The sequence below is a fragment of the Pollicipes pollicipes genome, unplaced genomic scaffold (genome assembly GCF_011947565.3).
Source record: "Pollicipes pollicipes isolate AB1234 unplaced genomic scaffold, Ppol_2.1 Scaffold_7261;HRSCAF=8764_pilon_pilon_pilon, whole genome shotgun sequence".
Lineage (NCBI taxonomy): Eukaryota > Metazoa > Arthropoda > Thecostraca > Pollicipedomorpha > Pollicipedidae > Pollicipes > Pollicipes pollicipes.
This window is the reverse complement of record NW_023597054.1, coordinates 40844609-40857518: the sequence shown is the minus strand read 5'-3', so window position 1 is coordinate 40857518 and position 12910 is coordinate 40844609. Positions and strand designations below refer to the sequence as shown.

The window sequence follows — 12910 nt, the reverse complement described above, 5'->3', positions numbered from 1 at the left end:
AGCCCTTAGTAGTGTAGCTGGTATTCGCTGTCCAGCATACTGCGAACCTCTCGCCCCAAACAGGGGATGGACACGTGGCCGAGGACACTCATGTTATGACTGCTGTTTGAGGCGTTGTTTTGTCGTATCATGCTGATTAACACATACCAGATAAAGAACCTACTAGATGTTGACCTACAAGCCATTTGCTACAGCAGTCGCAACAGACTATGACTATTGGTGGACGTGCTATGACGTTTTCAAGTGGGTGCGTCTTTTTAGGGCTCAGCACGATGACCGTGAATTTCGTTTTGTCTGTGATGGTAGTACACAGTCATCAGAAGTCATTCAAACAGGGAAAAATCATACCAAAATAGTTAACATTGAGGCGCCAAATGAGGACTTGGCCCGCTTTCAAGTACGGGTGGCAGAGGCAAGCCTGGGGATGGGCGTGGGGCAGCAGAGGCAACGGGCTTTAACACTAATGGGGAACGAACACATGGTTTTGTCTCCCACACCGCCTGCATATCGCATGTCAAGTTTTGAGCCCCAGTGGTTACTGTTGGCGATTTAAGGTCGTGAGCTGTTCACCTGAACTATGTCCCGCACTGCACCATCCACGCACTCTTGCGGCTGTATCTTGTAAAAATGGGAATATGCTGTAAATTGCTCAGCACTGCTAATCCTTTTCGATCCGAATTATCGCGGGCTTCCGAATTATCAAGGGCTTCATACCAACCTATCTCGAATGTTGCGGAAACATGCGACCGCAGACAGAAAGTTTGGGCCGAGCTAAAGCCGTTTTGTTTGCCGTAGCCCAAGATCATTTTGCGATATGGGAATTAACTATGGTGCTTCGAATGGTGAAAGTTTTGTGACGATCGGTCCCATAGGCTCCGAGAACTGAGTGATATTCATACAAAGCATGTTTAAGCTGTGCAAAATGATGTTTTTAAAGCAAATCTAAGGTATCGTCTTCTCACACTGCCAAAATCCTAAGCTCATTCGTGATGCATACTCTACTGAGGTTTTAGTGGTAATCGTTTTGATAGATCCCGAAGGCTCAGTAATATGCCAGCACATTGGTTTGTGATTTAGCAGGAGTGATGATATTCGTGTTAGTATTTTCCTATCAGCATCAGGTCATCGTATATAGCAAGTCAAACTACTCTGATGGCTTGCAATATCGGCACGTCGTTAAAAAACTCAATGCGAGAGGTCTATCAAAAATTGGTCAAACTTATTATTTTTGACTTGACCGTGGGCCACGACTTTCAAATTGCTCAAGGAAATGAGCAATGCCGCATCGGATGGCGTTTGTTTTCGAGTGATTGGCGTCATGATTGTTGCTAATGCAAGAAAACAATGTAAACAACCGCATGTCGTGTTCAAGAATAACTGGATGCTGGTCCAATAACTTTTGAGAATTGAGCTGAGCTGAGGGCACAACTGCGACCTTTGAAACGACCTTAGATCACCATCCATTTACAAAGGGATATAAAACAATGTTGAGTGGCAAAATGAATGGTAAAGGCTTCCTGGTGATCATTCATATTTGCTTTAGTCCCGAGACACACAAGTTATTCGTATGCAAGACAGGCCTCTGGCCACATGTTGACTTCGACCTGGTCTAGGCTACTTTCCTCGAAAGGCGACATGGAACCTTAAACAGTGCACTAAATGGCCAAAGTGTTGCGGTATTACTTTAATAGCCTTTAACAACCGAGATGTCCGTTTTCAGTTGAAAAAGACTCGCATTACAGTCATGTGACCTGGCTTAGGGGGCACCCACACGGCGCAGAGTTAGTCGGATGGTTGGAATTAAAGAATAAAGGCTTGGAGACCACCGGTCTGCTAGTTTTGGATCCCGGCTGCCACGTTGCTGAGCGTGTCCACCAGCGCAACAACGAGACTGTCTGTCAGCGTCAATTATTCAGCTGTGAACGTGGCTATGTTTGTGTGTGTGTGTGTGAACTCGTCGTGCCTTTCTCCCATTCTGTCAAATGCATGTATGCAAAAGTTTGCTTGCCCTTGCTCTGTCATGTCATTACCACTCACTGCCATTGCCAACGTCATGATTAAGAAACAATCGATGGCCTTTCACAGCTGCTACGTTTCACGGAACGTGCTCATAATCTGCGAAGTGCTCACTCATGTTTCCACATTTTGGTGGTGCGTGTTATTCCGCAGAAGACATGCTACCTGGCATGACTATGCAGTGCACTATCCAAATCATTACAGACGTAATGGTGGACGTGAAACTATTAACTCCTGACTAAAAGGAGCTCATGTGAATGCGTGATGATGCCAAGCGTGCATGGTAGCGGAAAAACTGTCTTGATGACTCGCAACAGACACATTGTCTTTACCTCACCTCCGCTGTTAAATACCGCCATTCCAGCAACCAAGCTCAGCGGCTCAGTGCATGCATGTCCAATAGATCTTTAACGCGGCGTTTAACCTTATCTTGATCAAATGTGTATAGATCGACCGCTGAATTTCATTACATAATCGCTAACCTGATTGCTGAACCAACTTTTTATTGTGAGTGGGCTAAATGTCAACTTAACGAATTAAAAGAACGATTTAACAAAAGCGGCAACCATACAAAGCCAATAAATATTTCAAATACTTATAGGTGATTTAGATTTGACTTCCTATTTTTTCCTTTTTTCTATGGAATTGTTTTGCAGATAATGACAGCAGTCGTTTCTGCTGCCGTACCTGAATTGTGGTTATGATGTGCTGGATGAATGGTCCATCCACTGCCACGAGTGCCACCCGGCTCCATCTCTGTTGCAGCACCTCAATAACATGATTCACCGCGACATCAAGGCCGAGAACGTATTCTTCTCGCGGCCGGACGTCGTGAAGCTGGGCGACTTCGGCTTCAGCACGCTGGTGTGCGAGCCCGACCAGCATCTGACCACCTTCTGCGGCTCGCCGCCGTACGCGGCGCCCGAGCTCTTCCGCGACGACTACTACACGGGCGCTGCTGTCGACGCGTGGGCACTAGGCATCCTCATCTTCTTCATGGTGGCCGGCGCCATGCCGTTCCGCGCCGGCACGGTGACGGCGCTGAAGCGGCAGATCTTGTCGGGCGCGGTGACGATGCCGGACAGTGTCAGCGACGACTGTCAGCAGCTGCTGCGCGGTCTACTGCGGCAGAGTCCGGCCGACCGGCTCTCGCTGCAGGAGGTGGCCGGCTGCGGCTGGCTGGCCGGCCAGGCGCTGCCGCCGCCCGGCCAACCGTTCTCGCTGACGCGCTGGGGTGAGCACACGCCGCCCGGCGCCGACCACCTGGAGACGGCCACGCGCGCGCGCCTCCAGAAGCTCGGCCTCGAGTCGGAGGCGCTCGAGTCGCACTGGGAGCGCGGCGGCCGCAGCCCGATCACCGGCGTCTACCGCATCATGATGCACAGGCTGATGCGCGTGGAGGCCGGCGAGCTGGTCGAGTCGGGCTCGCCGCTGCGGCTGGAGTCGCGACCGACAAGCGCCGGCCCGGCCCCGGCCCCGACCACCGACGCCGCCGACAAACATGCCAAATCGAAAACGTGCGCAATACTGTGATACGGCGCGGTTGGCGGACCGGCGGCCAGGGTCAGCCGCTGTGCCCGCTGTCGCCATGCAGCTAAAGACTATTTTTGAAATGTGGACTGTTAGACGTGGCGTATGCTGTCCAGTGGTCACACTGGGCTCAAGCGCGGTTGTGAGCCGAGCATTATATTTTTGTGATGTGATATGCCCTTGCCGAGCACACTCATCCGTGCGCGACGTACATATCCCGCGCGCGGTACGTTCAAAGCACGTGGTGGTCTGACCGTGCGGCACCGCCCTCGAGCTCCCTTCATTCCCGGTGGAGCCACTCCTTGCGGTACATGCCCGCGTGCGGACGAGGCGGGACCTGGCGCGTGCTCTGCCTCCGCATGCCGCCCCGAGGAGGCCAGTGTCGTCCGGTGGAGCGGGCGCGCTCGTCGGGCGAGTGCAATACACATACCTCTGGCGCGTGACCGGTCCGTTACGGCCAGCCCGGGAGCAGCTGTGGCGCCAGGTGTCGGCCGACGGGTCACGGCGGTGTGCGCGCAGAGCGCCCAGGGCCGGCCACAGCTGCTGCAGCACAGCCTCAGGCGACGGCACGGCTCAATGGGCCCGACACGTGCCAGGTCGGAGGCACGGAGCTCGATGACGTGTCACAGAGCTCTGGCAGGGCTCGGCGCCTCGGGGCTGAAATAGACTGGCGCAGCGCTCTGACAAGAAAGCCAGCCGCAGGCATCGCATGGACGCTGCTGTTGCATTGATAACCGCCATTTGCAGTCAACGGAAGGGCACCCGGATAATTAGTGCAGCAGCTAGTGATGGCAGCAACGACGAACTCACACATCCAGATAATTACACCAAGGTCACAAGCCAGTGGCGCAGACAGCTGTTGAATCGGGGAAGTCCTTAGCTTCTGGTAGGCGACAAGTGGACTTCCTCAAAAGCGAAGTGGGGCCTTCCTCACAAGGTCGCTCCCGCAATACGAACGTCGGCTGACCTGCAGGCGGCAGTGTTTACAGTCGTCATCAGTTCTGACAGCTCACACCCCCACCCATCAGTTCACACCCTTATCGATCGCGACCGGAGCGACCTTAGCCTTGATTGGTCGGCATTTCATTGCGTGATAACGAGACAGTAATGTCGCACTTTCGCTGAAAAACACACACGCAGGAGAGCGTGGAAGGAAACCTCACACCTTGATGGTTTCTGGCTTACTATAGGCATACAGGGGCACGCTTTTTACATTTCATTGCGAGTGCCCAGCAGGCAGAGTGGCAATATTTGTCCGGGAAGCCAACAGCCGACACAGTGTGACACGTTGACGTGCTGCAGAAGAAGTGGTTCTCATGGAATTAATCCAGGCTTTTGCAAAAAAGTGCTAGCTGCCGATTGTATCACCCATACCGTCAAACCGTCATAATCACGACTGGGACAAACGTTTGGGCATCGCTGAATAGCCCTAAGCCAGTTTTATCATGCGTGCTTATGATACCACCCTCGGCGCTGCTCCATCATCAACATTCTTAAAACATTATCGCAATTTGCTCCCCCGCTGTCCGCCACGTGAGTGCAGTGGCGGATCCAGAGGGAGCAGGGAAAGGGGCATGAGGCCATGACCATGGGGACAACGCGACCAAAGAGGCACCAGAATACCATGGTGGAGGGGCACCAAAATCGTCATTGCGGATCCACGTTACCTTTATTTTAAAGGGGCACCGAATTCCGGGAGTACAGCAAATAACACCAAATTCTTTAAAAAATCACAGCATTTTAGGGGCACCACGAGTGAATGCGCTCCCTACCCCTCCCTCCTGCTTCCTTAGGCCCGGGGGGTCCCGAGGGGCACAAAACACCGCTCGGAGTCGACGATCAAGAGTCCGATTGGAGGGTGAGGAAGGTAGGGTGGACTTAAGCCAAGTTAAGTAGATGTAAAAAGGCTCACGTCATGGCAGACTGCTTATTCTTAGGCAATTTAGGGACTTTTATGGTATTTTGTGGTATCTTTGCACTATTCGAAAATTTTACCCGCTTCACCTCTAGTTCTAACTACGTTAACCTGCTCCTGCGCCGAAAGCAGCGCACTTTATGTTAAATGATGCTGAATTCTTCCTATTTCTGGTTCATTCCTTTGTGGTCTGGAGTGATCACGTAATTTGTGGAACATTTTTTAAGGAAGCTGTGGAATTGTACCGTCTGCTAACTGGCAAAACTGGAGCGTAGCGCTCCGCGCCGAATGCGAGTTGTTGACATGACGGTTGCGGGGCGTTGTATTCAGGGTGTTGACGGTGTTATCCATTATTGATCAACATTTTTCACTCAGCTGCATTAAAACTATGTGAGAGGAAGATAGCATTTAACTAGCTATTGAGGTGGCCGCTGAAGTACTTATAAAGAGTGTTGTGGGCGTATCGCAATCATCTATGGATGCTGCTCATCGTCGTCCCCCAGTGCGATCTGCGGTTGGAGTGGGCACCCCACAGCTGCCTTATGGTGCCGGCAAAGAAAACTCACATTACGTTAAGGGGATGTGAATGTCATCCTGTGCGTTCTTCCTTTACAGTCCATCGGCATAAATTGCATATCATGAGATGTGGTGCAAATCCATAACATCATTGCACCTATGTATAGTGCTGTATTGTATTGTACAGTATTGCATTGAGTATTGTATTGAAAGTATTGTATACTACTACACTATTGAGCTGTATATTTGACTACAGTATTGAGCTGGGGTGTAATGTCCCAGAGATCACTAAATGAGAATGATAAGATCACAACATTTGTCCTTTGGCTTAGCCATGGAGGCCCCAGTCAGTCAGGGTGTTGACAGCGGTGATGACTTCCACAATGACTTATGGCGTTCCCCGGCAACTGGACAGCAAACGACACCATTGATTCATGTGGTAAGAAAAAAAGCGAAATGAGGACCCCATAGTTAACAGAAAGAAACCCAAAGTACAAGGTGAGTGAAGCTACCTGAAAGTGAGGTGAAATGACAACAAACATTTGATACTTCAAAGGAAGGCAGCTTTGTAACAGGTGTCCTCAGAAATAGCCAAGAGATGGATCATTACCATTCTCTTTTAGTTCCAGCTCGACTAAGATATTGCTGTGCCAGTGAATCGGAAATCTGTCAGAGACGCATGGCAGATCTCCCGTCCGATATCCCGGGAGTCCGGGAGTCATGGTGTTCCTTAACGACGCAGTCGTATCTTGAAAAAGACATCGTCAGAGCATCTGGAGGCGCTGGAGCAGGTGTTGCAGCGCTTGTCGGACGGCAGCCTGAGACTGCAAAGGAAGAAGTGTCGGTTTGGCGCGTCGTCGGTCGTCTACCTGGGTCACCGCGTCGAAGCCGACGGAGTGAAGCCAGCGGCGGATGAGACAGAGCCACGCGAAACGCTCCAGCTGCTAAAGAACTAGCGGGAGCTGCACTGGTGGCTGGGTCTCGTTAATCACTATTACAAATTTGCGGAGAATCTAGCCACGGTGTACAGCACCGTTGTACAAAGTGTTTAAAAAGGGTCAAACCTGACAGCGGGATCTGAGCAGATGAAAGCTGTTCTGAAACGTAATGGCTGGCGGTAAGCTGCAGTACGGCAGAGGGCGCGAGGCTCTGGTTGAAATGTTGTAGAGGCGCTGATGTCACGGTGTGGTCCTGTCCCGCAGCTCGCAGGTGATGCGCCGTAACATACAGCTGCCAATGTGAGTTACATTGATGTTATTTTGATTGATTTGATGATTATTTGAACTAAACACCGTCATAAATTTTGCGATAATTTTGTCGGTTCACATGCGGAATGTGTCGTTTCCTTTCTTCACTAAACTGGCTGAGTTGTCATGATGGCGGGCACGGCGTTGGTTGATTCCCCTCGTGATTGGCTGATCAGGCAACAATGATATTGACGGAAAGAAGTCTTTGGTCTCCCGAGCAAAAAAAGTTTCAAGCGGGGAAGGATCTACTCCAACCCCTTCAAGCATTAGCGCAACGTCCCAGGTCTGCGCAGGCCGTCCTGGATTGTGTCGCCTGTCCCTATGGCCTGGGTCGCTTTGTAGGCGTTGTGGCCAAACACCTCGGGTAGCGCCCGGTGGTCTGCTGTCCACGGCCACCAGAAAAAAGAGCGGTATTGATCGCATAGCGACAGGTTGTACCGGCACTGTGCAAAACTTTCGCTTCTATCTGGCAGGCGGGAAGTCTTCTATCCGAAAGGACCATAGGTCCCTATTGTGAATGATAGGGGGCGCAGGCCGCTCCTCATTCCTGGCGTTGTCGTAGGCTGCATGAGGGATAATACTTTTGTTGGGGTACAAGTACAAACTAGAGTACGTTCCACGCTTGATACGCGCAAGTTTGGGGAGCAGTTTGAACACCGCCCCCCCCCCCTCTCCTGAGGATTTTTCCAAGATGATTTCCGGACGACGCAGGGTAGCTGCGCCAAATTTTGGTTTGGCATCAAACATTTAGATGTGGTTTGTACGGTCGCTGACCTACAGAATATCAAAATTAGGCCATTGATTCAGCGAAGTCAATTTCTAGGGAATCATTCAATTTGATGCAACAACAGGGTGTCAGACATATATCTCTGAGATACTGTCTTACGGCAACACAGCATTTCATTGACCTAGGATCAGGTATTAAAGTCTGCTGGCTTGCTGGGCCTGCTGTGCTGCGGCAGTTTCTGGTGCTCATTTGGAGTTTATTGATAACAGGAGTCGTATCATACATCTTCCGTGAACTTCTTAAAGGTTTGGATAGGTCACTGACCTGAAATAACCTGTGTCAGCATTATGTTTTTGGGAACATGCTGCCTGACGTAATTATTATCGCATATATTTGTGCTTATTGAAGCACAAAACTCAAAGCAGTTTGTATGATCTTAGTCACACACGACCTTCGAAAGGTCAAACAAAGTCACTGACCTGATATGACAATGCGACTTTTTTACTTAGAACAGGTATCTAGGTTCTGGCGGCACTTTGGAGACCGAGCTGAATGTTTGGCCCATGAATGAATCCCAACCTTGTTTGACCTTATCTGACCCGAATGTCATGACCTTGGAGCCTCAGACTCCGACCCAAGTGACTTCACGTACAGGCACGATTTGAGCAAAACCCGAAGCAAGCACGATTTGAGCAAACCCGGAGCAAGCACCTAACAAGATACGAAATCCCGAGTTTTGCTGGTTGCAACATGTTCGCTGAAGCTGCAAACCAGAATCATCAAGGGGAGGTAAAATGCTCATACAATAGCACACAAGCTGGCTCGACGTCATATGACATTCGTCCGCGGCCGCCTCGATTGTAAAATATGTCAACATTCATGAACAATTAGACAATGTCTAGCATTCAACATCGACTTATGACAGACTCCAACGGAAACAAAACATTGCCCGTTTTCGAGATGCATATAATGATTTGGAAATAGGTAACTTTGGCTTGCTTAAAATGCCTTACCTAGGGAAAACGGTATTCTGCTATTCCCTGTTCCTTCACAAATAGCCCCCCCCCCATATTTCCGTTTTGGTTTCGAAAGAACAAACATTCCGGCCGAAATAGATCCAGTACATCTCCGAATTTGGGACAAAAAATCCTGAGAGCTTTTACTCACTAGCATTTCCGTGAGAGGCAACTGACTGCCGTCATGTCTGGAGATCGTGCTCACGAACACCAGATATGAACGACTCCACAATCATATCTGTATCGGCTTTGGTCGCCGCATGACCAGTGGAATGGCACAATTTGAAAGAGCTGAGGTGGCCTCATGGATGCCTGGTGGACCTTGAAATAGTTTGCTTGGAAAGGTCTGCACATATTCGCGGGCATATAGATCAGAAACTACAAGGGTTTATGTCCTAAGAAAGACAGCGTTGTGAACGACAACGACTGATCTCCTAGGTGGCTGCTTCAGGTTATATCCCATACTGATGTGGAACATTCCCATTAAGCTAAAACTTCATGTCATCTCGAGACACAGTCACCAAGACAACACCTCTGCGACAATACCATCAGTGGAAGAATGATAGAATTCAGTTTAAGTTAAATTTTAGCACATAGGTGCATATCTGACACATTCCGAAGTTTACTCTAAAATCTTGGCCTGAATTTTGTTATATCTGATATATTCAACCTCCTGCTAACCATGCCATTGCTTGGACCTGAATGCAATAGAAATGATGGAAAAATTATGATAGGATCCATGAATGGAGGGTACTTTGATCAAATGACGTCACAAATCATTAAGCTTCAATGTCAAGGGTGTATCGGCCACGCCGGTCTTTTGATTGGGCATTATGCGCATGACAGGGATTGGGGATGATCTGGAAGGGAAATGAGCATTCTCTCGATGTTTCATGTGTCGGGGATACGCCGAAGAGACAATCTGAATGAACTAATAACGGCCTAGCGGGTGCGTAAGGCCAAAAATGACTAGGTGTGCAGGGCTTTCATGTTCATGATGTGTCATTGTCTGCCAACGCTGGCAGTATTACGGATATATGAGACGGATATTAGATCATCAGAGCAGAAGTGAATCCATAGACGGGCTGATCCCGTTCAAGAGGGAGGTACCCAGCCAGAGGAGTTCTCATAGTGCGGGAACGGTGGCCACGAGACGTTGTGGAAGGTGCGACTGTGCGAAGCTGGAACATGATCTCGTAAAGACGCTTACGAAGGATGTTGTGCCAGGTGAACTCGGCAAAAGGATCTCGACCCTAAAATCCCCAAGTGCTTTGCATCGGGAAGGCAGGCTCTCCTTAGGGGCAAAGATGCTAACTGGGCGATACTAGGTATGAAAAGCAATTTTGGCCCACAGGGCAACAACGTACAAGCTGTGTGCCGTTGTCACGCTCTGTGCTAGATTAAGCTGGCATAAACGATCGGATTGGCCTTCTTAAAAGAGGAACGGTGCGCACAAGAGGTGTGGAAGACGCGACTCGGAGAAGTCGTCACAGGACCTCGCAAAAACGTTTGCGAAAGATGAACTCGTTAAAGACGGCACAACGATCCTAGTTATGAAGTCCCCGGACATTGGCATTGGAAAGGCAGGCCCTCCTTAGTGGCAAAAACGGTACCTGGGCGATTAATTAAGACAAGAGCCACCCTGCATTGAAGGCAAGGGCGTTTTCCTATACGCTACGGCCCGTACCTCGAATGACATCGGACGCCCGTTTGAAACGGCCTGACGTGACGGTACAAGGAGGAAATGACGTTGCAAACGTGGGCTTAATGTTTCTGATATACCCTAATTTGGCATTAACCTAGGCAATATTACTCAGCCCAGACCCTGTGTGTCATAGTAGGGGACTAGAGGGACCTCATTATGTTCATCTCAATCTCACATCTACTCCTGCCCAATGACGTTACCTTTGTGTATCACAGGATTCGGTCAGCGTCGCATGTGTACGGTTATGGAACGAGCACGGGATGCAGCACATAACGGAGTGCAGTTTTCTTTGCAAGATGGCCAGGCTGCATGGGCAGATGTGGACACTGCGAACATTAAATAAAAAAGGGCATAAAGAAACAAAACAAAGGTCGACATCGACCTCGCAAGATTTCAAAAGCCCGAAAACCACCTCACAAAACTGCTGCGAAATATTGCAGAACGCTGTAACCACCGATAACCGCAGAACTAGCATCAAAGGCACCCACTTTGTTTGTCATTAGCGGCTTCCGGAAAGACGAAATTTCAATGCTGAAACCTGGGAGTTGCTGAAAATTTGCAGGATGCTGGGACACCATTTGGAGCGTTAAGGAAGCAAGGTAAAGCCATAAAGCGCCTCCACTGTTTGCACAAGGCACACGAGCTCCTAAAGGAAGATTCTGGTAATGTTGCAAAGAGCTGCAGAATGTTGCAGAAATGGTTTACAGCCAAAGGAGGCAAAGTGACATCCAAGAACCACCTGCATTTTGCCATCAGAACAAAAAGCCCCTAAAATGGAACTTGGAAAAATAGGAAAAGTTGCAAAAAGTTGCATGCCCAAATTGCTCAACGCACCCCGTTGCAACGCTACACGCACATAATTAATGTTGGAGAGGGCCGTAAAACGGTGTTGTCGATATCTTAATTCGTGTTTTAACCAATCTGAGCCCTTTTAAAACGGCTCTGCCATCTGAGTGGCGCTGCCAGCATTCCTGCAGTCTGCAGCCGATCTGCCTCGGGCCGTGTCCGCCGGCGGACGCCACCCGCAGCCGGTCCTCCTCGGGAAGGGGGGGGGGGGCGTCTAGCAAACGTCGCTCGCAACCGGTCCCCCTCGGGGGCCGTGTCCGTCTGGCGGACGTCGCCAGCGTCCGCCGGGTCGTATCGGCCCGGGTTTCCGGGCAACGTACGTGGTGCGGTCGCGACGGCCGCGGAGATGCCAGAGACGTCGCGCCCAGCCGGCCACGCCAGTGTCGGGCGAGCTGCGCCGGAGACATCGCGCCCAGCCGGCCACGCCAGTGTCGGGCGAGCTGCGCCGAAGACGTCGCGCACAGCCGGTCACGCCAGTGTCGGGCGAGCTGCGCCGGAGACGTCGCGCCCAGCCGGGCACGCCAGTGTCGGGCGAACTGCGCCGAAGACGTCGCGCACAGCCGGTCACGCCAGTGTCGGGCGAGCTGCGCTGAAGACGTCGCGCACAGCCGGTCACGCCAGTGTCGAGCGAGCTGCGCCGGAGACGTCGCGCCCAGCCGGGCACGCCAGTGTTGGGCGAGGTGCGCTGGCCTCTTCCGCCTAGAGAAGAGTGGACAAGCAGTGCTGCCGGACTGCTTGGAGCTTGCAATGGAAGGTACGAGTCCCGTCATGCTTACTCGCCGGACACTGAACGGAAGATGTCCAAACTGACTGTTGTAACAAGGGGCTTCATAAGTCTTATGTCATGCCAGGCATAATCATGCGTTACTTTGGAATGAGCTATTTAACGTGCTGAATGCAAGTCCTCATGTGGATTGAGGGAAGAACGCATTGTTGTTAACCAGCAGCTGGTCGTGGTAACGGGTTGCTAAAGTTGCGAAGGTAACATTATTAAATCAATGCGGTTTACGTTTTGCCTTTTGACCTCAGGTGATTATTTCGAGAGACAAGTTAGCGCCACACAGCGGTCCTTTCAACAAATGATTACGTTGTGCAACTTCTCCAAACTTTACAACAGTTTTAGCATTTAGTTATCAATGGCATAGCTCTTAAAAGCCACATGTAGCTGAAAATGTTTTGGAGATATTTTAAATTAAATGCATGAAAAGGTGTATATGCAAACAACTTACATTCACAGGTCATAAGCAAGCTAATGAGTGCGCGGGCAGGTGTGATACGAATTTGTTCCCTCCTGAAACCTTTCGAAACTTTTTCAAAAGATTCGGTGGCATGTCTGACGTAGACGCGACAAACCAAACTCCTATATTCTGGCTGAAGTTCTGTTCATAGATT

The 12910-nt window shown here is 50.3% G+C and overlaps 2 protein-coding genes across 2 annotated transcripts in view; both read left to right on the top strand.

Annotated features, from left to right (window-relative positions):
• Positions 1-6933, top strand: part of LOC119111435 (serine/threonine-protein kinase NIM1) — a 33021-nt gene extending 26088 nt beyond the window's left edge. Inside the window, exons 6-8 of the mRNA XM_037235248.1 lie at positions 2782-3183; positions 3310-3533; positions 6720-6933. Coding sequence (XP_037091143.1) covers positions 2782-3183; positions 3310-3533; positions 6720-6933 — 840 coding nt within the window. The remainder of the gene's footprint in view (positions 1-2781; positions 3184-3309; positions 3534-6719) is intronic.
• Positions 6934-7084: 151 nt separating this feature from the next.
• Positions 7085-12910, top strand: part of stumps (DBB domain-containing protein stumps) — a 38714-nt gene continuing 32888 nt past the window's right edge. Inside the window, exon 1 of the mRNA XM_037235246.1 lies at positions 7085-7094. Within this exon, the coding sequence (XP_037091141.1) occupies positions 7085-7094 (10 nt within the window). The remainder of the gene's footprint in view (positions 7095-12910) is intronic.